Source organism: Aspergillus foveolatus (assembly GCF_047715535.1).
Source record: "Aspergillus foveolatus strain CBS 279.81 unplaced genomic scaffold BDW70scaffold_24, whole genome shotgun sequence".
Taxonomy (NCBI): domain Eukaryota; kingdom Fungi; phylum Ascomycota; class Eurotiomycetes; order Eurotiales; family Aspergillaceae; genus Aspergillus; species Aspergillus foveolatus.
The window spans coordinates 101,032-120,724 of record NW_027396088.1 but is presented as its reverse complement, the minus strand read 5'-3'; the positions used below and the strand labels follow the sequence as shown (position 1 = coordinate 120,724).

The window sequence follows — 19,693 nt, the reverse complement described above, 5'->3', positions numbered from 1 at the left end:
ATCTTCTCCGCAGACGGCAAACAACAAAATCCGAAAATTATTTTGGGAGAGTGATTACTCGGTTACCGAGAAAGCAACAATCAAGACATGACTAAGTTCCATCAAGACATAAAGATAGCGGGTACTTAACCGGCTGCTCTCTGACTACAGTTGTTTGAGAAACATGCAATTTTCCTTTGATATAAAGTTTATGAAAAAAGTATGATGGTTAAGAGAGAGGAGCAGATTTTATTCAGCAGCTGGTAAGCCACAGCTATGCTGGGAGTGGTTATTGCCATTGCTCTCATCAACCGGCGAGGTGGAAATTAGCTTGCTTTAAAGCCAACGCTAACTGATTCATCTGTGGGAATCATGAAACAAATATTTACGCACAGATGAACGGCTCCTTGGCCAATCACATCCTGATGGCCCTGTTATGAGCGATCAGGATAAGTGTCAAGCAACCTTCATTCCCGGATGCTTTACCACCCACCCTCCTCATTCGCCCTGGCTGTGCGAACTCAGCACGGCATTTCTGGTCTATTAGAGAGAGAAGGGCAATGACCTTGGCCCAGTTGCGTATTTGATATGTAGGTCTGGTACTTGTTCTAAGATTCAACTCACTGCAGGTATAACCACGCGCATGACGTACAGCAGGTCAGCCTACAGCACAAGAACGGTGCGCCTGTCAGACGATTATCATAAAAAACTGGCCTTAAGCAAGATGTAACATCATCCGGATTTACGACGCGCAAGAGCGTGAACAGAAAGCCGCTGCCTGGGAATGTGCCCAGAGCGGATGCAGTAGCAATACCACCTTGGTGAAGAACGAGCATACAGAGCACATAGACTGAAATAAGAGGCTGAGTCCTCCGATGACCATACCCTGTAGATAAGTAATTACACGGCTCAACGCCGATTTGCTCGTATCGCCGGCGACGTTACTCCAAGACTTACTCCGCAAGCTGTGCTGCTCGCCGATTGGCGTTGATAACGGGGACGGCCTAGTACTTATGCAGCAGCACGCACCCGGGGTGACAGATTTTGAAAAAAGTGACTGAACGCCTCTTCTGTTGTGATTATTGTCCTTTGGTTTAGGTAGCGTCTCTCTCTGTGTGAGGTACACACAAGTATCCATTCTACAGCATGCCTCACTCAGTTCTCTACACCAAAATCGACACGCGCCCCCCAGAGGTTATCCACAGCCAGGGAAATTACCTGCATACCAGCGATGGTCGTACAATATTTGATGCCAGCGGTGGCGCCGCAGTCGCCTGTCTGGGCCATAATGAACCCCGGGTGAAGCAGGCAATCATGGCGCAGCTGGACAAGATAGCCTACGTCTACTCGCCGTTCTTCACCGTGCCTGCTGCGGAAGAGATAGCCACATTCCTGACCGAGTCGACGCGGGGTGCGATGAGCAAGGTGTTTATTGTCAGCTCTGGTGGGTTCCTTTCCCCCCTGCCCGCCTGGATGTTCTTAATTAAGACTATAGGCGCCCGATAACTGACCGGGACAGGCACCGAGGCAATCGAAGCGGCACTCAAAATGGCACGGCAGTATTTTACAGAGCTCTCGGAGCCCGAACTACAAAGGACAAAGTTCATTGCGCGGAGGCAGTCGTACCATGGGAATACGCTGGGATCGTTGACGGCCGGTGGGCACAAGGCGCGGCGGGCGATCTTCGAGCCTATACTGGCGGCAAGCACATCGCACGTCTCGCCGTGCTACCCGTACCGGAACATGAAGGACGGTGAAGACAATGAGGAGTATGTCTCTCGTCTGGCTGAGGAGCTGGAGAATGAGTTTCAGCGGGTCGGGCCTGATACTGTCTGTGCTTTCATCGCGGAGACAATGTCGGGAACGGTAGGTCAACAACTCGGACCAATTCGCGCTTGCAAGTAAACTAAGTGAAAGCAGACACTGGGCTGTGTTCCTGCAGTGCCGGGATACCTGAAGGCAATGAAACAAGTATGCGACCGCCACGGGGCACTGTTCGTTTTGGACGAGGTGATGTCTGGGATGGGGCGGACCGGTACTCTGCACGCTTGGGAGCAGGAAGGCGTTGTCCCAGACCTGCAGACTGTTGCAAAGGGATTAGGGGCAGGATATGCCCCTGTGGGCGCGCTGCTTGTCGGCAGTCGTGTGGCCGACGTTCTGAGCAAAGGAACTGGCAGTTTCACCCACAGTCAGACGTACCAGGGACACCCCATCGCATGCGCTGCAGCCTGCGCCGTCCAGAAAATTATCCAGGAAGAGAGCCTGTTAGATAATGTTCGCCGGCAAGGCGAGTATTTAGGCCGGCTTCTCAACGAGCGCCTAGGTGGGCATAGGAATGTCGGCGATGTTCGCGGACGAGGACTGTTCTGGGCTGTAAGTATCTTTCATATCTTTACCTCTGGAAAGTATCGGACTGACAGAGCACTGCACAGCTCGAGTTCGTCAGAGACAAAGCGACTAAAGAGCCATTCCCAGCGGAAGCGGGCATAGCGCAAAAGGTGCACTTGACAGGTTTGCAAAAGGAGCATTCCATCTCGGTTATCCCGGGCGGTGGGGTTGCAGATGGTCGTAATGGGGATATCATTCAAATTGCGCCGGCGTACAATGTGTCGAAGGAGGATATTGAGTTGATTGTTGAGCGGGTGGACAGCGTCGTCCATGCTGTCTTTGGGGCGTAGCGGCTTAATTGAATGATGCCCATTGCTCTACAGACTGGCTAGGCTTGTTTGTCCAGGCCAGGCATTACATGTCTAATGAGGCTAAATTAGGAGAATGCACTTTCGGGGCAATAGTTTATGGATGGGTCCATTACTCTCGGGCGTGACTGCTTCTCGTCTTTATACCCAATGACCCAACCCCCTTTCCTCGAATCCCAGCTCCTTGCCCACCTTCTCCCAAACCCCTTTCCTACACTCCTCATCTGAGCAGTGAGGCATCGCCTCGCCTTCCCAGATTCGGTTGATATAGTGCCCACCACCCTTCCCCCCAACCTCCCCCACCCCCTGCGTGGCAGGGTTGGGTCCAAACTCTGCACTGGTGGCCGCATACACGATTGCCAGACTCCCCTGCTGCGGGCTGATGGCGAGAATGCCTGCGGCGAATTTCCAGAATTTGTACGCGGTGTCAATCCACGTGTTCTTCGTCTCAGGAAGCGGGTTGTTCCAGATCCCTGAATTCACGTAGCCCGGGTTGATGCCGTTGACGGTGATTTGTCTGTACTTGGAACTGGCTAAAAGACGGCTGTGGAGTTCGGTCAGCCAGACCTGGAAGTAGAGCTTGTTGTTAGCGTATGGATCGCCCGCCATGCCCAATTCGCCGTTGAAGTGGTCCAGGTCAAAATGGCCTCGGAAGTGGAAGCACGAGGTTGTGCAGACAATCCGGGGTTCAGGAGCCTTTGCGAGAGAGTCGAGCACGCGCAGCGTCAAGAGCACATGGGAGGTGAAGTTGACCTAGTGAGGCGGTTAATGCAAATTCTCCTTCTCATCATTCCAGACCGGGGACGAACCTGATGCAGCATCTCCAGCCCGTCCGTCGTCAGTATAGGCTTCTTTGAGCCCGTCGGGCCCATGCCTGCATTATTGCACAGGATGTCAAGCGCACGGCCAGTGTCCAGCCAGCGCTGAGCGAACGCGTCCACGGTGCTCAAGTCCGCCATGTCAATCTTCCACCATTCAATCACCGACTCCGTATGCCCTTTTGTCCGGGCCAACGCCTGACACTCCTCAGCCGCCGTGGCCGGGTGCACCTCCCATGCCGCCGGCTCTCGGCACCCCAGGATGAGATTCGCGCCGGCTGACGCAAAGGCCTTTGCTGCTTCGAAGCCGATTCCGTTGTTTGAACCGGTGATAATGATCCATTTGCCCGAGAGGTCAGGGACAGGGACTTGGTCGGGTGCCAAAAAGGCAGGGTTTCCGCCTCTCAATGCGTTCCAGCCATACCACCATAGCGGACGATGCTGGACTGGCATGGTGGAGACGACTTTTTAGCGAGTTGAGTGGCTCCCGGTGTACTGAAAGCTCGTTAATTAAACAAATACTCTGTTGACCAGAGTTTATCTAGGTGTATACGCAAAAAGTTAAAGATCCAATGGATCCTCACCTATTCTCCTGCACTAGCGACGGGATGGTGCTGCTCACTGCTTGCTCCTGCAGCAAGAAAATTCGCCCAGGCTAGACGCAGTCTGCCTATCAGAGGCAGTATGTGGTTTTTGACAGTTGCGAAGTCTCTGTAGAGTCTTTTCGACAGCAGTCAGCTGGGTCAAAGTGTTTAAAGTGCACGAATCGAAGTCTGGGCAGCTGAAATATCCTCTCAATGACCAAGGCGGATCGAGGCCGCCTCTAGTTGAATTAAGCAATTCTGATTGGTTTGCAATGAACGGCCCACTTCAGAGCATCAGCCCCTCAGCTTGTGTTACTTAATTGTATATGCCACATACTTTATACCAGAAATAGAACACTTGATCCTGAAATGGTCGAGCTAGAATAAGCCTAGTCGCTGGAAGGCCGTTCCTGGGGTTGGATATTGTCTGAATTTGAGACAAAATTGATCTCAAACTGGCTGATTACAAACTGGCTGGTCATTGTGTTTTTAACCAAATTGTGAACAATTTATCAGACTGGGAAGAAATGAAGAAAGAAAACCTATATCTTAATAGCTAGCTCAGCTGTAGCTACTGTAGCTGTAGCACTGTGCAGTACTGCACAATTTTAAAAGTACTTATACCTCACTAGAGAACAAAAAGAGTAATCTCCATAGTTGATTGCTGGTCAAGTAGTAAAATATAAATCCGGTCGGACACCCGCTGATTCTTGTCCAGGACTTTAGAGTCAAATCTGTGACTTTCAATCCAGAGCCTGGAGTCCTCTACTAGATAATTGTGTAAATAGGTCCAGCAAGTGGCCACTTTCACCTCTGAGCTGGTAATTTCAACCAATGTTGGAGGAAAATAGGGGGGAAAATACCAAAGCAGCCTTGTCTAAGGAGCTCACTGTCAGAAAGACCGAACAACGTCAGCCAATCGACCTGCTGTGCCGCAGCTAGCGTGTGACAAAGCACGGAAGAAAGATAAGCCGAAGCCGGTCATAGCCCTGACTCTGATGCCAAGAGATAGGGACATAGCCGTCCGAGCCCTTGACTATGACGGCCCTGACGAAGGACAGAGCCAACATAGCCGGAGACTATGATGGATAGGACGATACAGAGTATTTAAGGACGCTCATTTACCATGTAATTAGTTTTGTACTTCGTGTCTTATTTTCGGAACAACCAAGATAGCCAACATTGTCGAGTTACTGCATTTCAATCTGTTGTGGAATATGCTCAAAGGGGAAAGGACAGGAGGAAACTGTATCAACTACACCAACGTAGCCTACTAAGGATCGGATGCCATATGACGATTGACCATCTATCTTGTTGACGATAGATTCCTTATTGCTCTATTCTTACTCTTCTGTTCCCCCGCTATATATACATACAGAGGGTGAGAACCTTCTAGAACCAGGCGATGTCCGGTCAATCCACCGGAGATCACGTGGCCTCATATTTCCGTATCACAATCTACCTTCCTTGTCTGGTCTCAGAATATCCTTAGGACCTGTTGAGCCCGACTCCTAAGAAGGACTCTTTTGGCCTTATCTGACACTCACTTATAGTAGTGCTGAGCGGTGAACCGCCTAGTCCTTTATGGGTAATAGTTCCTACCAAGGCAAGCGAGAGCTATACCCGCAGGACCAATATAGTCGAGACACTCACCTCCAGCAAGTCGCCCTCAGGCAGACTGCGACTGTGAATGACCCAGACGAAGCGCTGACGCTGCATCCCTGGTAAGCCCTCCGCATCTGTCTGGTAGTCTCCTGATCTGAAACATTCTTGTCAATGCAGTCTGGCTCTCCTAATCGGGCGACTATTTCTATAAAGTCGCCAGTCGCATTTACGGCATATAATAAGGCGCTTCGTATCGCGAAAAGCAGCCACGAGCGTTATTGAGAGAGGTACGGTGAATACCATGAGCAACTGGACCGTTTCTATCATGCCTTTGAGGGTAACGCCTGGAGTTGAATTCCCCCCTCACTGGGGAAGTCCCAGTTGCCTCGGTGCTTTGGGTGTGAGGGCTGAGAAACAAACTGCCTGAAAGATGCCGTTTGGAATGAGCTGCGATTAAGATAGATGGATTTGATGCAGGACAAGTTCCTCCTGGGGCTTACCTCAAACAGCGACCATCACGGCTCTCCAGGATCGCGCAGATTCCATGTACTACTATTGAGCCGATACATTAATGATATGGAAATATTATGTGACACTCATATCGAGCACCGGCGCGCGGGATGAGACCGTGGCTGATCAGGCCACACCATATAGTGGCCTCACCAATATCTCCAACTCCCGAAGGTCTGACCTTCAATGCAATCGAGAACAATAAATAGAGGACCCATCGTCAAAGGAGATAGACAATCAATGGTCATATGGCATCCGATCCTTAGTAGGCTACGTTCGTGTAGTCGATACAATTACCTTCTGCCCTTTCCCCTTTGAGCGTATCCACAACAATTAGTATTGTCCAAAAGTGTTGTGGATGCTCAATGGGGAAAGGGCAGAGGTAGGCTTTATCAACTACACGAACGTAGCCTACTAAGGATCGGACGCCATATGCGATTGATTCTCTATCTTAATGACGATAGATATCTTCTTCAATCTCTCTCACTGTGTGTACAATACATAGATGGGTCAGATCAGGGGTCAGATATTAGGCCTGTCAACCGGCGAACTCTCCTCCTTACTAATCAATATCCAGCACCTTTGCTCGTCTGATAACTACCTCCATAGTCGACGGAACTGCCAACCGGGTGATAGAAGGGATACTGTAGCGTCTGCCTTGACCTCATTTCTACGAGCGAATCCGCTGATTTTGGCAAGCGAATATCAGAGACCGCATCGCAACCGAATCTGACTATGACTCACAAGACTAGTCCAATAGACATTCTCGGTGCTGGCCTGGGTATGTAGTTGGCGTTGGGCCGACTTTGGCCGTGATCCATGCAATCCAAGCCATGGTCGTCGGTCTTTAGGTGGGCATCTTGATCTGTGAATGGAAACCTACAGTCCGACAGTACCCAGAAGATCTGCAAGATTCTGGGGTTTGAAATCTATTGCTAGTCCCCGCAGCGAACTAGAAGCTGCTAGTCTATGAACCGGAGCTCCTGGCCCCTCCAACCGCCTGCTCCCATTCCGACCATTATAGCGTTATGCTGGAGTGCGATGAAAAAAAATTATCGACGAAGAGTCGCGGACAATCGAAGATAGAAATCATTCAAGTCAGGCAGCATGGCTGGCTCAGCTCGAGATCAAGGACTATCCACCGCGTATGGTAGACACTAGGTGGTAGCCTCGGCCCGGGCAGACCCTAAGCAGCCAAAGCCGGTGGATCCGCTACATGAGTTGCCATAGTGGCCTTAGAACATAGACAAAGGTCAGTCAGACGCATATCATATCTATTTCCCGTATGATGAACCCACATTCAGAAAGGGGAGACGACGGTCTGGGGAAGAGGGTCCTCCAGGCAGATTCCGGATGTTTTCTCATCCTCCGCATCCGCTGTCTGAACGTCGGAGGCCGCCGACACCAACCAAGACCCGTCCAAGCCACTCTAGTAGCGATAGCGAGATAAGCAGCTAGCTTGACTGTTTGCATTACTCGATCGCGTCTCTTTACCAGTTCTATTGTGGTTGACGCCACGCCAATCGTCCTCGTGAAGCGCTTATCTCTCCGCTCCCAGCTCCATTTCCCATATCTTGACCCATTGTCCACCACGGTTATCTTTCTCTTGGAGCTCAAGAATAAAAGCGACTGCGATGCCAGCATGATAGGGCCGGCCTGGACTATTCACCAGCACCAGCAGTCGGCCCCGATCCCTATTCGAGTGACGACAGCATGGACAACTCCATCCATTCAACCGACAGTCCTGACTCCGTCGTCCCCAACTCCAACCCCAAGAAGACCGTCCGACAGAGAGTCCGCTCGCTAGCTAGGCATCTGACGACCCGCGAGGGCCTGATCGGCGACTATGACTATGGTTTCCTCTTCCGCCCCGAGCTCCCCTTCGTGAAGAAAGATCCCCGGGCGCCGCCCTTTTTCGGCCTCAACGAGAAGATCCCCGTGCTGTTGGCGTTTATCCTGGGTCTTCAGCATGCGCTCGCCATGTTGGCGGGTGTGGTCACACCCCCGCTGATCATATCAAGCTCGCTGAGCCTGCCGTCCGATCTCCAGCAGTATCTCGTTTCGACCTCGCTTATCGTCTGCGGGCTGCTGTCTATGGTCCAGATCACGCGGTTTCATATCTACAAGACACCGTAAGTCAGCTTTCATGTCGGGATGGCTAGCCATGGAGGATCAAGCTCATGCTGGCTACCAGGTACTATATCGGCAGTGGCGTCCTCTCAGTTATGGGGGTTTCGTTCTCCATCATCTCCGTCGCCAGCGGCGCCTTCAACCAGATGTACTCGAACGGGTTTTGTCAACTCGACGAGGCCGGAAACAGACTCCCCTGCCCCGAGGCGTACGGAGCCTTGATCGGCACCTCGGCCTGCTGCGCCTTGGTGGAGATCCTCCTCGCTTTCGTCCCTCCCAAAGTAATCCAGAAAATCTTCCCTCCCATCGTCACTGGTCCCACTGTGATGCTTATCGGAATCAGCTTGATCGGGACCGGGTTCAAAGACTGGGCTGGCGGTTCGGCGTGTATGGACGACGGGATGCTGTGTCCGTCCGCGACTGCACCGCGCCCTCTCCCCTGGGGCAGTCCAGAGTTCATCGGCCTGGGCTTTCTAGTGTTTGTTTCGATTATCCTCTGCGAACGCTTTGGAGCCCCGATTATGAAGTCCTGTTCTGTTGTCATTGGGCTCCTTGTCGGCTGTATAGTTGCTGCTGCCTGCGGCTACTTCAGCCACGCCGATATTGACGCCGTATGTTTCTTTGTCTTCCCTCCCCAGTTCCCTTTGGCCATACTGAGCTGACACTGATTCTTGCCAGGCCCCTGCCGCCTCGTTCATCTGGGTCAAGACTTTTCCTCTCTCCGTCTATGGTCCGATGGTTCTCCCGATCATCGCGGTCTTCATCATCTGCGCCTGCGAGTGCATCGGTGATGTAACCGCCACCTGCGACGTCTCGCGCCTCGAAGTCCGCGGCGGTACGTTCGAGTCGCGCATCCAGGGCGCCGTCCTAGCAGACGGACTCAACTCGGTAGTCGCCGCCCTTGCGACAATGACACCCATGACGACCTTCGCGCAGAACAACGGCGTGATTGCCCTCACGCGCTGCGCAAACCGCTGGGCCGGATACTGCTGCTGTCTGATATTGATAGTAGCCGGTGTCTTTGCTAAATTCGCCGCAGCCATTGTCGCCATACCCAACAGTGTCATGGGCGGGATGAAGACGTTTCTCTTCGCCTCGGTCGTTATTAGTGGACAGGCGATTGTGGCCAAGGCGCCGTTCACAAGGCGAAATCGGTTTATCCTCACCGCGTCAATGGCCCTGGGGTACGGGGCGACGCTGGTGCCCACTTGGTTTGGAAATGTTTTCCCTCCGACGGAGAATCGAGACCTAGAGGGGTTTGAGAATGCGATTGAGCTCGTGCTTGAGACGGGGTTTGCGGTCACGGCATTGTAAGTCTTCCTTCTAATCTCTTGTGGCAAAGCAGGGTGCTAATCAATGATCGGATAGCGTTGCTATGCTCTTGAACGCAATCATGCCCGCTGAAGTCGAAGAGATTGGTGCCGTCACCCCTATGCCGGTCTCTGCTCGTGATAATCGGAATGACGAGGCTGAGTATCAGAGCAAGCAGGCTTAGTACTCTAGCATTATTAGCAATTCCACTGACATGTCCACCGCGGCAAGATGGTGCGAATCTGCCTCCTATTTTCCTTCCAGTGCCAGTACGCTTAGTAGCTATATCCTAAGTATTCCGTTGACCCAAGGTGAGTGGTGGGTTGGATTATTCATGTCTTATTGTAGCAGCACAACTCTGGCGATGCTAGTTGGGATTGTCGTTACTACTAAAACAACGCAACATACCACGAGCCGTGGCCAGGCATGCTTCAGTCAGCCTTCTCCAAATCCCGATAGGTCGCCTCCCACATCTGAGCCCGTATCCAGTCCTCCAAGTCCTTCTCATCTTCTGGAATGCCCTCTTCCTGGGCCAATCCTTCCTTCACTGCCGTCTGGATAACTGCCTTGGCGACATTCAAACTCAACTCTCTGACATCCTCAACGTCCGGAAGAAGTGGCTTGTTCGGATCTTCCAGCGCTGGAGCCTTTGCTGCTAGTGCCTTTGAAGCCGCGACGACCATTTTCTCAGACAGGCGGCTGGCTCGTGAGAGGACAGCACCGAGTCCAATGCCGGGGAAGGCGGTTGAGTTATTGCATTCGGCTGATATTATTAGCCTCAAGTACATGAATCTGATCATAGGGGATAGGAGATATTAAGAAGGCATACCAATTTCCGTCTTGGTGCCGTTGTACTCTACAGGCGGGAAAGGACTACCAGTCGCAATCAGGGCCTTCCCGTCTGTCCATTTGATGATATCCTGCGGCTGAGCCTCATGCAATCTCGTCGGGTTACTGAGGGGGAAGATAATCGGGCGGTCGACGTGCTTTGCCATCTCCCGAACGATCTCCTCTGTAAAAGACCCAGGTCTGGTGGATGTCCCGATCAGCACATGGGGCTTGACGTGCTTGATGACGGAGTAAAGATCAATATCCTGACCCTCGGGCCATTCATTGTCGTCTTTTGCGAAGTATGCCTGGCTGGCTGTAAGTGCGTCGCCTTGGGATTTCAGTAGTAAGCCTTGTTTATCAATGCACCTGGAGATGTCAGTAAACGCGTCGTGCTATACACGGGTAGGACGAATTGCAACATACCAAACCTGTTTCAAAGCATCGCTCTTAGAGAAACCTGCCTCGGTGGCGATGGCATCGCTAATCTGATCAGCGATGCCGGTGCCTGCAGATCCAGAGCCATAGCACACGACTCTGACATCTTTTAGCTTGACATTGCTAACATGGAGTCCGGCCATGAGGGCAGCTAGCGTGACACATCCGGTGCCCTGGATATCGTCGTTGAAGCAAGGGATCTGTGACCGGTATTTGTCGAGGATACGTTTGGCGTTTTGGAGACCAAAGTCCTCACTGCATCTGTCAGTCCTAGTCTTCTACAGGCGGGTTGAAGTCGCATACAAGTGGATATAGGCATTGGGAAATCTCTTCCTCGCCATCCTCACGAACTTGTCCATAAACTGGTCGTATTCCTCCCCTTGTGCGCGTCGTTGCCGCAGACCCAGGTAGAGCTTGTCATTGAGTAACTCTTCATTATTCGTCCCACAATCCAACACTACAGGAAGCTGTCTTGATGGATGGATGCCAGCACAGGCAGTGGTGATGACCAGCTTCGCGACAGATATCAGGATCGCCCCGACGCCCTGGTCGCCTATCCCGAGGATCTGCCATTGTCAGCACCGTAACCCCTTCCCTGAGTGTTAGCAAAAGCCTTGCCTAGGGCTTACCTGCTCCCCGTCGCTAACAACTATATAATCCACATCATCCCCACCACTGAAGTTAGCGAGACACTCATCAATCTCCTTCTCACCATGGTCACGGATATTCAGATAGCACCCTTCGGGCTTCCGGAACAGCCGCGAGTAGTTCTGGATCGCATCCGCCTCCGTCGGCGTGTAGATGACGCTAAACATCTCCTTGAGATGAGTCTGCAGCAGCCGGTAGTAAAGCACCTGGTTCTGCGACTTCATGCTCGCCATGAAGGTGTTTTTCGCCAGATCATCGGGTCGGCTTTTGTACTGCTGGTATGCCCGCTCCACCTGTTCGTCCAGCGTCTGGATATTGGGTGGCAGTAGCCCGTGCAAGTTGAATTCGCGCCGCTCATGCTCTGAATGGGCAGAGCCCTTGTTGTAGTTGGCGTTGCCGAGCAGGGCAGCACCCTTGTAGGGACATTTGATGGGCCCCTGGGTGGCGCGCGGGAGGTGCTTAAAGCGGGCGAGGCTCATTCTTCTTTACCTGAGTCACCCTTGGCGATGTTTATCGGATCTGGACTGGAGTCCGGCCAAGAGGATAGAATCGCTGTCGAAGAATATAAAACGACGTTATACAGATGGGTTACGGTCGTATGACGCAATGGGTGGGACCGACAGGGAGGCTCCACGTGGGTTGCCAAGTTTTATATAGTTGCCTATATTACTCCTCTGATAATATTGAGACCACGTTGATTATCTAGATATATCCCGGCTGAGATATGGCCTGTCGTCTGGCGATTCATCCTTTATTGCCTATTGTGGTGCAGAGTCCTGGAGACCTAGGGTTAGTACCCGACAGCCCAACTTCACCACATATACATCATAGCACACCTAGTACACGTATCGGAAATGCAAGTTCTCCTTGTCTGTAAGATCCTTGAATGCAAGTCGATCAGCCTCGCTCTCATCCAGATCAAGCGCCTCCCGGCGCCTGTTCTCGCGGAACCACAGTACACACAGCACCGAGGCAGAGAGGATAGTAATACAGTAACTAAAAGAGTTAGCAGTCAGCCGCCTAGCCATCTCCTCCCAACCAAAGACATACCAAATTATAAGGCCAGTCCATAAATCAGGGTAATGCGCAGTCTTCTGCTGGCTATGGATTAACTGCGGCCCAACAATGTTCCCTACACAGTACGCCACAAATACTGCCGCTGCCATGAAGCTCTTCTTCGTCTCGCCAGCAACGTTACTGGCACCAAGCGAGATTGTGAGACCCACAACAGGCCCGAAGAACCCGATGAGCGAGTACCCAGCGACCGGAGTCACAGGCTTGTGGCCCCAGCTGGACTTCCAGATCATGACGAAGCCGGCAATCACGGGGAGACAGCAGAGAACGAGTGAGAGGACACGAATGTTGCGGTATCGAGAACACAGCCAGCCAGTCCCGATGATTCCGAACGCTGAGAGGCCGCCGAGCGGAAACTGGAAGAGTATGCTTTCGAGGGAAGAGTAGCCGAACGTGGAGACGATGAGCGGACCGAAGCCGGAGACGGCGCCGTTGACAGTATACCTGCAGTTGTCAGTGTGCGTTCCTTCACAAGTTCACAAGAAGAAGTAGAAGGGTGTAAGAAAGGCACAAGAAGAGGGGTCCATACGCAGCAGCCATGGTCAGGGCAACGAGCCAGATCTTGATATCAAGAATCGCCTCCTTGAGCTGCCCCTTCTTGACCGTCTGGTTTTTGACGCCGGTCTGACTGGCTCGCAGCCTCTCCACTGCCACAAGTCGTTCCTCAGGGGTGAGGAACCATGCATTCAACGGGTCGTTCGGGAGGAAAAAGCACCAGATGCCGAAGAGGAACGTGAGCACCCCGGCGAAGACGTAGATGTACTGCCATGGTTTCAATGCGCCACCGTCGATCTGCGCAAAGCCATAGTTGAAAGCACCGCCTATGATAGTGAACCAGCCAGTCCCGGAGAACCACCAGCTCTGGCGCGACGACTGCTCTCTTTGCGTATAGTAACCACTGACCGTGACCATGAATCCGGTCGGGATGATGGACTCGGTAAAGCCTGCACCGTCAGGATCAACATTCTCTGCCCGACTCCATCTTATACCGCAGAAGCGCTAGCTTACCTAGAAAGAACCGCTGGGCGTAGAGCCCCTGCCATGTCGACACACCGGCCGTGGCAGCGCAGATGATCGCCCACAGCATGACAACCGGCCCCAGGACATGTTTTGTCTGAAAGTGCTGCAGGGTGTATGTCATTGGATAGGAGCCAGCAAGTTGGCCAAAGTAGAAGATCGAAGTTGCCCAGCTGAGTCTAGACGTATCAGTAGTTGGCGGGCTGACAGAGGTATCGGTGACCGATAGCTGGAGGTCTGTAGTCATGCCGAAGAGAGCAGCGCTGCCGAGGATCGCCTGGATCAAAAGTCAATGACGTGGATTCTGATATCCCCGCGAAAAAGAAAACGAAAGGTGACCTCGTCACATACCTTGTCATAGTAGACCAGTCCGTACCCTTGTAGAACGGTTAGCCCAAGAGCCAGTCTAGCCAGTATAACTGACGAACGGCCACGCACCGATCACCATGGCGGGCATCAGAAAGAGGTCTATCTTCCTCAACACCCGCCGCTCGACTTCAGGGTCAATGGGCCTGGCTTCTTCGCCTAGAGCATCAATCCCATTTATTGCGATAGCTTTCTCGTCGACAGCCCGCGGGGCCAGTGGACCCTGAGTTTCAGCTGGCATGACCGGTGAATGCATTGTTGCCATTACGATCTTGCTGTGACCCGTTCTCTGCTCTGTTTATCTCTCGAGAGAAGACGAACAATGCCTGCAGATGGCGATGCACAGCTTTAACCCTTGGCTGTGAGTCTTAATATTTTCGTTGAAATTTTTCTCTCTTCACTCTCTTGGCGGGACGGACACGAGATCGGAGACTGGCCGAGAACTTTTCTCCACAAGGGCGAAGTTTATATGGCATCAACAACACCAGATATGACAACACCAGGTCATATTCAGCCGTCTTCCAAGCGGATACAGTCTGAGTATAGAGCCAGGCCGCTGCAGAGACATCATCTATATCGCGTTCAGATGTCGTGCTAAATCTGCGCACGTGGCGGTCTCTACATACAGAACCACGAGACTAGAGCGGGGCAATAAGCCAAGGCAGGATATATATTGATTACAAATGGTAAAGTCAATATAGATGTGAAAAGTAAAGACACAAAAATAAAAAAACAAAAAAAGAGAGATAAGAAAATATAAAAAGATAAAAAATAAAAGAATAATAAAAAATAATAAATAGAATGACGGAAGTTATGGTCAGTTTCGCGTACAATAACAGAACATACATCTTACCAATCGTTTGCTTGGCGGCCGGCTAGATGCCAAAACGGCACAAGGACAATATAACCGCACCCGGATGTTTCGGCTTTAGACGCGGTATAAATAGTTGGAGTAAGCTGTGGAAGGCGGGTAATATGATTGAATGAGATAGACTCCTCCTGACTCACAGTTGGAGAAGTTGGTGCTGCGAGCGCCATGAGTTAGGGTTATGATGTGATGCAGCAGCGACGACTCGGGTAGGAGACCTAGGCTAGTATATGGGCGCTCGGAGGAAATATGATAGATGGAGACGAGATCTAAATACTCTCGCTACTGATTGTATCACCCTTCTGCTCATCAGCCTGCCCGAGCCAGTAATCGCCGCACCGGCTACTCCCTACGTGCAGGTCCCTGAGACGTCCGAGAGCCTCGACTGGACCGACTTGAGGACACTGGATCTTGCAAAGTATGATTTGCCCGGGGGAAAACAAGAGCTGGCTGTAGAACTCACAAAGGCCATTGAAGACGTAGGTAAGCCACTGTCTCTAGCTAAAAGCGTCCTCTCCCTGCCCAACGATGAGAAGCAGAAGTATCACGCCGCCCTCGAACAAGGAGACTACAACGGATGGAAGCCAACCGGTATACGGAACCTGTTTCCAGGCGTGAAGGATAATTTCGAGATCTATAACATCCCGAAATTCATCCCGGAGCACGCGGGTCGCCCGCATCCGGAGGTTGTCAGGGCACATTGGCATACTGTTGAACGGTTCTCAAGACATGTTCACAACCATAATGTAAAGAAGCTGCTCGTTATCTTTGCGGTAGCTCTTGGCTTTGAGGATGAGGAGTGGTTGGTGAAGAGACATCGGTACGACCGAACGTCGGGGGATCATCTGCGGTACATGAAGTAATATGGAGTGAGGAGGAGAACCGAAAGCTAGGAGGAGTCTGGCTTAAAGGGTCAGTATTCCTGGTCTGTTATACTGCAAGAATTGTCTCGTTGATTGGGCATGGTAGGCATTCCAATATGGGCAGTTTTACTCAGCTCTTACGCCAGCCTGTTGCAGCGCTACAGGTGTTGACCAAGAGCGGCGAGTGGAAGTATGTCCGGCCGCAGATGGAAGCACTTACGGTTAATATTGCTGATGCGCTTCAGTTCATGACCAGTGGGTTATCCAATTTCTCCAAGTACAGTGCTAAGCTAACGCTGAGCCCTGCTAGACGGGTATCTCAAGTCAAGCATCCATCGCGTTGTAGCCCCGCCATAGAACCAGGCGCATGTTGACAGGCTTGGGGTTCTGTACATGGTTCGGATTGAAGATGACTGCGATCTCGTCCCAATCGACGAATCTCCCGTCCTGCAGAAACACGGTCTGACGGGCATAAAATCCTTGGGAGTGAGGCCAGCCCCTCAAGGCGGGTGAGTGAGTTAAGCAGCGGGTCATCAAGAACCTGAGGGCGTCCACGACGAAAGAAGGGGACAACGAGGTGACCGATGTAGAGATCGTAAAGGGGGTGAAGGTGCGCTATTTTGATTAGAGGGCAGTCAGTGGCTATGGTAGACTCGGTACAACGATGGGATCCCTCCCGCTCTTTATAGCATCATCCAACATATCCAGCCGGTCCTGGCCCCAGAACGGCTCCCCTCGAAAAGAGTACAATGGGGCGCCGAAATACTGCTTGCTTTCTGCCTCCTTCGTCAAGGCCGTCTCCTGATCTGCCAGCAGAGGCTCAGTTTTCGCCCTCTGTAGCAACCGATCACCGCTCAGTCCAGCCTATTGGCCGCTGTACAATCGTAGCTTCGTTTGCGATATCCAACTCTCTCGCCAAAACCGCCTCCAGCCCAAGCCGCGCAAACTCCTGCACAGCCGGACTGTCATTCCCGGATCCCTCGATGGCCGCCAGTAGCACACGATGAGCGAGCGATGGATCGGCCGGGTAGTACTTTGGATGCTGCACAATTGGAATGCCGTGAATACGTCGCCACCGCTCCATCTCATGACGGGGAGCTTAAGGACTCAGTCCCCGAGCCCTTGGCGGATACGAAAGCCTCTGAACCAATTGACAATGCTTGTCTTGTCCTTCCCTGGCACATTCGACATTGGAATTGGTCAGTTTGCGAAAGTGGCACCAGAAGGCCGCGAATCACCATTCTCTAATGACACTCCCAGTCAGCGCCGCAAGCCTACACACGTCAAGATAAGCGATTAGTTGAGCTGGTCAAGCCAATTCGTAGATCAAGAAACTTTGCAAACATGCCGCAGTTGGATGAAAGCATTCAGTACTTAGTACTCATGGATCTACTTCAGGCATGATGGATCAGCTTTTTATCGTTTTCTGGCTGCCGCACGTAGCATGCTGGGTGGGAGGCTCTCCCCTGGAGAGCTCTCCCGCACGCAGTGAACCTGGCCTAGACACTGGCTGTTGGCGTACCCTAGGCACAGTCAGCCGGCAGCTAGGTATATCGTCCTCGCTAAGGATGTTCGTCTTTTTAGCCTGATACGCGCTTGGCTAGATCATACAGGAGGAGGGAATCGGCCACAACACAATTCTTCAGAAAAACGACTGGACAAAAAGTTCTGGGATCATGACTACGGACGCGGGGTACTGAGCGAACGATACGGAGGAGCCGTTAACATTCCTAAGCTAGCCGTAAGTGCTCGAGGAAGTGAGACATTCATATATAGACTACCGCAGCCAAGCCCTCATCCCGCGGGCCGAGATACCTACACTTCCCAGCTGTGGCACGTGCATTAGGCCTTCCACCCCCCAGGTCTAGTAGATTCTTGTCGTCGGACCCTGGGTGCTTATAGAGCTGCAGCCAGGGTGAACTGACTGGTCTGTTATTCGAGTCAGTCGCTTGATGTCAGATCGGCAGCGTCAGGCACTCCCCCGCTCTTCCCCACGCGCCACCGACTTATTCCTTCAGACTAGGGCTAGATTCTCTTCTTAGTATTGGCCACAAGGCTGGAACCTGGTAAGGCTATCCAAGGAATAGAATCCATCACATGGAGGGCAGCGCTACCGAGCCAGGGTCTTAGCTAGGGCCCATCCGCGTCGCATTGCAGAGGAACCGGAGGCAGATGCGGGTGGACGGGTGGATGGCTAGGTATATCTTATGTCGTCGCACCGCTTATGCACCCCAGACTGTTCCTAACTGTTCCTGATAGCCAAGTGTCTTTTTCATCCGCTGCAGTGTGCTGGCTAAGATGCACATCCTCCACTATCTCACCCGAATCCTTGTGGTCGCCACCGCGGGTCTCGCCTCAGCATCCACGCCGGCCTTTTCTGATTTGGATACCCGTTCTCCTGATCTGAGTTGGGATGAGGCTTCCCTCATTGAGATAGCAAGCGTAGCGCAAGAGGACATTCATTTGCTCGTAGCCCGGCAACTCGACCTAGACAACGTCGCCGACAGCATCACGGGACTTCTCCAGCCATTGTTGCAGCTGATAAGCTCGGAGTCGCTTGCGAATATTAACACCATAATTACGCAGGCAGCCTCACTTCTTGGTGATGGGGGTGCAGAGGATGTGAAGAACCTGGTCAATGCGATTGCAGGACTGCTGGACTCGGATACGGTGCAGGATCTTATTGACCAGTTGGAGCCGTTGCTGCCGGTATAGATATCCTCTTGAAAAACGGTGATTCAGGACCAGCCTAATTCAATGAGGTAGACCCTATTAGACCTGCTCAACTCGGATCTCATCGACAAGCTCAAGACCCTACTTGACAATGCCAGTCTCCTGCTCACCGAGGAATTCGCGACGAACGTCCGCGACCTGGTAAACAGCATTGCACCCGTAAGCCTCCCCTACAAAGAAATGTACCGTGTCTGACATGTATAGATCCTCGACTACCTGATGCAGCTCATCTCCTACTTCATCGATCTGATTTTTGGAGGAGGCGGCGGCACTGGGGGAGGGAGCAACACCACGACGGACCCCTCGCCAACCGCTACGCAAACCGGGGGTTCTGGCTCAGGAGCCACAAGTGAGGCAACCTCGACAGGCAGCTCTGGGTCTGGCCTCGACCTTGGTCTTGGCCTGGGGTCGTCCGACTCGAGCGACGGGGATGGCTCTGGTAGCGATGAGTCAACAGGGTCGTCGGGTTCCGGCTCGAGCTCATCATCTCCGTCTGATGGCAGTAGCTCGTCCTCATCTTCGGATGATAACAGTGGCTCAGGACTCAGCTTGGGATCCTCTTCGGGCTCGTCCGATGGTAGTGACTCGGCCAGTGACTCCAGTGGCTCCGGTGACTCTGGCTCTGGCTCTTCCTCTGACTCGGACACCGACTCCGGTACCGCGACGGGCCCTGATGATCCAGGTTTCACGGGTGCAGCGAGCAGGCCAAGGCAGTTGGGTGTGACGGGGGCTATTGGTGCGATGATCGCGATATTCGTACTTTAGGCTCTGTTGTCTTGCATACGGGACGATGGACATAGTACTCGACGATAGTGACGTATCTAATTCTCTAATTTATGTGACATAAATATAAGTCTCGTTCGATGTATACCTGGATAATGATAAGGAAAATAAAAGAAAAGGCGGAAAGAAGAACGGGTACATGAAACAAGGACAAAGAGCTTCCTAAGCAGAACGCATACTCATACAAAATAGAACAGAACTACACAACACTTCTGTTCACAATCTGTGGCAGCGCAGTCAGTTCCATGGCCGGATCAGCCGGCACAGCATGTAGGCTACCTGGATTTCGAAACCGCGCATTCCAACTCTTCCTCCGTTCGGGGTATACAAGTGGATGGTGAAGGTCTGGCTCAGAGTACTGCGTCCTAATTGGTCGATGCTTGCACGCTAGCGGACGCTCAAGATTGAGCTCCTGGTGTTTTCCGTGCGCAGGTGCCTTGTT

General features: G+C 52.3%; 9 protein-coding genes across 9 annotated transcripts; 4 read left to right on the top strand and 5 right to left on the bottom strand.

Moving 5' to 3' along the window:
* Positions 1 to 1,066: 1,066 nt before the first annotated feature.
* On the top strand, positions 1,067 to 2,657 carry BDW70DRAFT_168203 (pyridoxal phosphate-dependent transferase; the record flags this gene model as incomplete). The annotated part of the gene is made up of 4 exons (XM_073742396.1): positions 1,067 to 1,423; positions 1,499 to 1,845; positions 1,900 to 2,352; positions 2,412 to 2,657. Exons 1-4 carry the CDS (start codon positions 1,126 to 1,128, stop codon positions 2,655 to 2,657), a joined length of 1,344 nt encoding a protein of 447 aa, XP_073595937.1. The 5' UTR covers positions 1,067 to 1,125.
* A 159-nt stretch (positions 2,658 to 2,816) lies between these two features.
* BDW70DRAFT_150282 (uncharacterized protein) lies at positions 2,817 to 3,946 on the bottom strand (the record flags this gene model as incomplete). Its single annotated transcript, XM_073739133.1, has 2 exons — positions 2,817 to 3,428; positions 3,485 to 3,946. 2 exons carry the CDS (start codon positions 3,944 to 3,946, stop codon positions 2,817 to 2,819), a joined length of 1,074 nt encoding a protein of 357 aa, XP_073595936.1.
* Positions 3,947 to 5,579: 1,633 nt separating this feature from the next.
* Positions 5,580 to 6,255, bottom strand: BDW70DRAFT_136325 (uncharacterized protein). The gene is made up of 2 exons (XM_073736839.1): positions 5,860 to 6,255; positions 5,580 to 5,801 (listed from the first exon to the last, which is right to left on the bottom strand). The coding sequence occupies exons 1-2, from the start codon at positions 6,007 to 6,009 to the stop codon at positions 5,727 to 5,729; spliced, it is 225 nt and encodes a 74-aa protein (XP_073595935.1). The 5' UTR covers positions 6,010 to 6,255; the 3' UTR covers positions 5,580 to 5,726.
* A 1,122-nt stretch (positions 6,256 to 7,377) lies between these two features.
* BDW70DRAFT_51988 (nucleobase:cation symporter-2 family protein) lies at positions 7,378 to 9,941 on the top strand. Its single transcript, XM_073744183.1, has 4 exons — positions 7,378 to 8,324; positions 8,387 to 8,933; positions 9,001 to 9,632; positions 9,691 to 9,941. The coding sequence occupies exons 1-4, from the start codon at positions 7,906 to 7,908 to the stop codon at positions 9,815 to 9,817; spliced, it is 1,725 nt and encodes a 574-aa protein (XP_073595934.1). The 5' UTR covers positions 7,378 to 7,905; the 3' UTR covers positions 9,818 to 9,941.
* A 123-nt stretch (positions 9,942 to 10,064) lies between these two features.
* BDW70DRAFT_159994 (NAD-dependent malic enzyme) lies at positions 10,065 to 12,026 on the bottom strand (the record flags this gene model as incomplete). Its single annotated transcript, XM_073740775.1, has 5 exons — positions 10,065 to 10,396; positions 10,463 to 10,830; positions 10,888 to 11,154; positions 11,203 to 11,465; positions 11,529 to 12,026. 5 exons carry the CDS (start codon positions 12,024 to 12,026, stop codon positions 10,065 to 10,067), a joined length of 1,728 nt encoding a protein of 575 aa, XP_073595933.1.
* A 357-nt stretch (positions 12,027 to 12,383) lies between these two features.
* BDW70DRAFT_159993 (putative MFS transporter) lies at positions 12,384 to 14,269 on the bottom strand (the record flags this gene model as incomplete). Its single annotated transcript, XM_073740774.1, has 6 exons — positions 12,384 to 12,543; positions 12,598 to 13,065; positions 13,151 to 13,565; positions 13,630 to 13,915; positions 13,990 to 14,015; positions 14,077 to 14,269. The coding sequence occupies 6 exons, from the start codon at positions 14,267 to 14,269 to the stop codon at positions 12,384 to 12,386; spliced, it is 1,548 nt and encodes a 515-aa protein (XP_073595932.1).
* An 833-nt stretch (positions 14,270 to 15,102) lies between these two features.
* On the top strand, positions 15,103 to 15,735 carry BDW70DRAFT_159992 (uncharacterized protein; the record flags this gene model as incomplete). Its single annotated transcript, XM_073740773.1, has 1 exon — positions 15,103 to 15,735. One exon carries the CDS (start codon positions 15,103 to 15,105, stop codon positions 15,733 to 15,735), a length of 633 nt encoding a protein of 210 aa, XP_073595931.1.
* Positions 15,736 to 16,059: 324 nt separating this feature from the next.
* BDW70DRAFT_159991 (uncharacterized protein) lies at positions 16,060 to 16,819 on the bottom strand (the record flags this gene model as incomplete). The annotated part of the gene is made up of 3 exons (XM_073740772.1): positions 16,060 to 16,350; positions 16,396 to 16,536; positions 16,616 to 16,819. 3 exons carry the CDS (start codon positions 16,817 to 16,819, stop codon positions 16,060 to 16,062), a joined length of 636 nt encoding a protein of 211 aa, XP_073595930.1.
* A 1,214-nt stretch (positions 16,820 to 18,033) lies between these two features.
* Positions 18,034 to 19,233, top strand: BDW70DRAFT_159990 (uncharacterized protein; the record flags this gene model as incomplete). Its single annotated transcript, XM_073740771.1, has 3 exons — positions 18,034 to 18,444; positions 18,502 to 18,627; positions 18,673 to 19,233. The coding sequence occupies 3 exons, from the start codon at positions 18,034 to 18,036 to the stop codon at positions 19,231 to 19,233; spliced, it is 1,098 nt and encodes a 365-aa protein (XP_073595929.1).
* Between the last annotated feature and the right edge of the window lie 460 nt (positions 19,234 to 19,693).